The 3,493-nt window shown below is 37.1% G+C and overlaps 1 protein-coding gene across 1 annotated transcript; it reads left to right on the top strand.

Moving 5' to 3' along the window:
- Positions 1 to 2,311: 2,311 nt before the first annotated feature.
- LOC140021210 (uncharacterized) lies at positions 2,312 to 3,229 on the top strand. Its single transcript, XM_072071975.1, has one exon. The coding sequence runs from the start codon at positions 2,312 to 2,314 to the stop codon at positions 3,227 to 3,229; it is 918 nt and encodes a 305-aa protein (XP_071928076.1).
- Positions 3,230 to 3,493: the final 264 nt, after the last annotated feature.

Raw genomic sequence — 3,493 nt, forward strand, 5'->3', positions numbered from 1 at the left:
CTAGTATTAGCTTCAAGTTAGCTTCTTAATGTCTCCTGCAGTCGACTGATTTTTGTTATTATTTGCAGCAATTGAACCTGTTGACAGAGGCTTCGGATTCGGATTTGGGTCTAGGATATTACAATCTACCAATCAAGCTACCATTTTCGCTTGTGGTACCCTTATACTCTCTATCTCCTCTTTGCTTCTTTTTTTCTGTTATTTATAGCCAATCCAATTCACTATAAATTTATACTTTCTAAATCATCCTAAAAATTGAAATGTTGCTATACAGCTACTAAATGCACTATGTATATAATGCATATGTAGGTGCACAGTGGTTAATGTGATTTAATAGCTAAGACTAATTACTATGATTTTTTTTGTACTTTTTTGTGTTCTTGCTCCAGTTCATGACAATCTCAAATATGGCTGTGTTCCATTTTGTTTACTTTTCATTGTTGTTGTTTGGGAAGATTAAATTAACTGCCGTGTCTTCATTATGTTACTTGCTGCCCTTTTATGGACAACAAGTGATTTTCCAGCATAAGCCTATTTTCAACTATATATACTTGTCTAAATTGTGTTATGTTTGTAAATGAGACGCTCTTGTAATTTTCCAGCATATATGAGACCTTAAATTGTGACTAAGGCATATTTATTATAGATACAGTGGCTGTTGCGATTCAAAAATAGCATAAGTTATTGAACCTTAATCCTTGGTCTGTGACAATATTAACATGTAATTTGCCAAAGAATTTAGTAAATGCTTGTTACTTTTGTTTTTTTATTTAGGAAGTTTGAAGGCTGTTATACGTCTTTGATATTAAAAGTTTTCTTTGTCTGTGACAATACCTGGTTTTTACTCTCTATAATTGGTTCCTATGTGCATATTAAGAGCTATCTTTGCTTTTATTTTGTCTCTTATTCTGCTCTTTAAGTAGTCACTATTTGGATGAGAGTTTAAATAAATGAGACTTTATTTTTTGTGAATCCTCATTTGATTTTCCTTGTCTCAAGTTTGTTTTGTCATCTACTAATAATTGTATTTTTCTATTGCAGATATATTGCACATTTTAGAGTTTTGGAAGATGAGTAGCCGAGGCTACTTATTAGCTCAAAAACTGGTTATAGTGCTATCTTATGCTTAGGAAATGTTTTGTATAACACAAAAATGTTTTGGGACTTGGATTCGTTTTGTACTGCTCCCTTGCCTTATATGATACAACTCATTCTAATACTACTTGTCAAACTCTTTATAATGTGATGTTGCACATGATTATGATATTGGAAGGATTATTATAATATTTTGGCATTTTCTATTGTAATGGGTGATTGTGTTTGTTATTCATTAAGCATTGTTGGTGGCTCCCAATTTTTTATATTACTCTAGCAAGAAATACATCAAACTACACAGTGACAAGATATTGTAACTGAATCACATTTCTCCAATGACAAGTGCCTATTGTCAGTAAATCAAATGTCTTTATTGACAACAATTGTTGTAATTGAATTAAATTCTATATTGACAACAATATGTTGTCACTGTTGAAAGGTGTTTAGTGACAACAAAATTGCTAGTAATTGGACCATATACGATGACCATTGTTGAGTTTTAGTGACGATATTGTTTCATGCATCATTGATAAGAAGTCATGTTGTCACTAAACTTAAAGCATTTATTGATGAGAAAAGTTGTCACAAAAGCTCTTTATTCACTGACGACTTTTAAGTCATCAGTGTATACTTTTACCGACGGGCATTCAGTGACGACCCTGTGACGACCGAAAAGTTGTCAGTAAAATCCATTAGTGATGACTTTTTACTTTTTTGTGACAAGAATAGATTGTCACTAAAGGTCAAATTTCTTGTAGTGTCACTCCAATTGACCAAATTTGTTAAAATTATTTTTCACTCAATAAGTTGGTCGGATTCATCAGGTATGGTATAGTGCCTACCTTAGAGGATTACATCATGTTAGGCCTACCCTTGGCACAAAAAAGGCCCCCCCAATAGGACATGCATCCGAATTCCCTCAATATATACTAACTCGTGTCTTTTTCTTTTTCTTCCTTTTCTTTTTGGCAGTAGTTAATCAAAGGGGAATCTAAGAAGGGTTTTTCTAAATTTTCACATAATTGCAAACATAGTTACAAAAAGAAGCCTCATCATTACACGATCACATAATCAAGTTTCGAGAAATCATGTAAACATGAGTACACATCCCGAATCATCTGATAGGCCCGCAACAACATCAGCAACTGACTTGGCGAATCTGGGAGCTCAGCTGAGCGAAGTTCTAAACTGATTTAATGAGCTAAGCGTTGAAATGATGGCCCAACGGCGCGTGATCGATCAATTGGTCACTGGTGGTACTAGCGATGAGCAACAACATGAACCCTTACCCCCTGGCCAATCTGAACCAATACTCTTACCTTATACTCAAACCTCTATTACTTCACAAGTTATAAATTCACCTGAAGAAGCCTTTACCTATCCCACTCATGGCCTACCCCTTACTTATGCACCTAACATCCAAATTAACCCTTCTCATGCCCAAATTCCCCAGAATTATCCGCCAATCACTATGAGCATGCCATTTGAATCTCAGGGACCACATTATTATTTCACCGCTGAGCCATTCACCTTAGATACCGCCGCCCAAGGGAAAGCTGAAGCTGGGGAGTCATCCGCGCCGGTGGATAAGAATTTGCTAAAGAGATTGGATCGGTTTGAGGAGTTTATAAGGAAAAGCCAAGGTCTGAGCAAACAAGGAAGTCTGGACTACAACGAGCTATGCCTATTTTCGGATATGCAATTGCCAATGGGTTTTAAAGCACCCAAATTTACCAAGTACGACGGAACTAGCAATCCCAAAACACACCTTCGGATGTTTGCAAACAAACTAGGAAAGCCGATAGATGATGAGAATCTACCTGTGCATTTATTTCCCGAGAGTCTAGAAGGCGACGCGTTGGATTGGTATTCAAATTTGAAGCCTGAGGATATGAGGTCTTGGATGGATTTATCAAATGCTTTTGTAAGACAGCACGAATACAATTGCGAGCTTGCTCCAACGAGGACCACATTGGAGGGAACTAAGAGAAAACCATCGGAGAACCACAAGACGTATGCAAAGAGATGGAGGAAATTGGCCGCCAAGGTGGAGCCTCCCATGACTGAAAATGAAATTGTTCGTACGTTTATCAAAACCCATGACCCCCTTACTTTGAGGAGATTTTTCGAATGACTGGGTGCTCCTTTGCGAAGATTGTCAATAAATTGGAAGAATACAACGAGTTTATGAGGGCAGGAAAAATTGTTAATGTTTCCGCTTTAAAGTCACAGTTGGAAGCTATGCAGAGTCAGAGTAGCAGTAGTAAGAAGGCTCAGTTTAAGAAGAAAGACGAGGAAGCCTCCTTTGTCTGGAACCAAGGCTCTTCTTCCCAGCCTAGATACCAACAAAACCCTGCCTATTCACCTCGTTACTTATACCAACCACGTCCTCGCCCTG

The sequence above is a fragment of the Coffea arabica genome, chromosome 11e (genome assembly GCF_036785885.1).
Source record: "Coffea arabica cultivar ET-39 chromosome 11e, Coffea Arabica ET-39 HiFi, whole genome shotgun sequence".
Classification (NCBI taxonomy): Eukaryota; Viridiplantae; Streptophyta; class Magnoliopsida; order Gentianales; family Rubiaceae; genus Coffea; species Coffea arabica.

Excerpts from the sequence above, each read along its gene's own strand:
- LOC140021210 (XM_072071975.1), top strand. The coding sequence starts at position 2,312 with ATGGCCCAACGGCGCGTGATCGATCAATTGGTCACTGGTGGTACTAGC.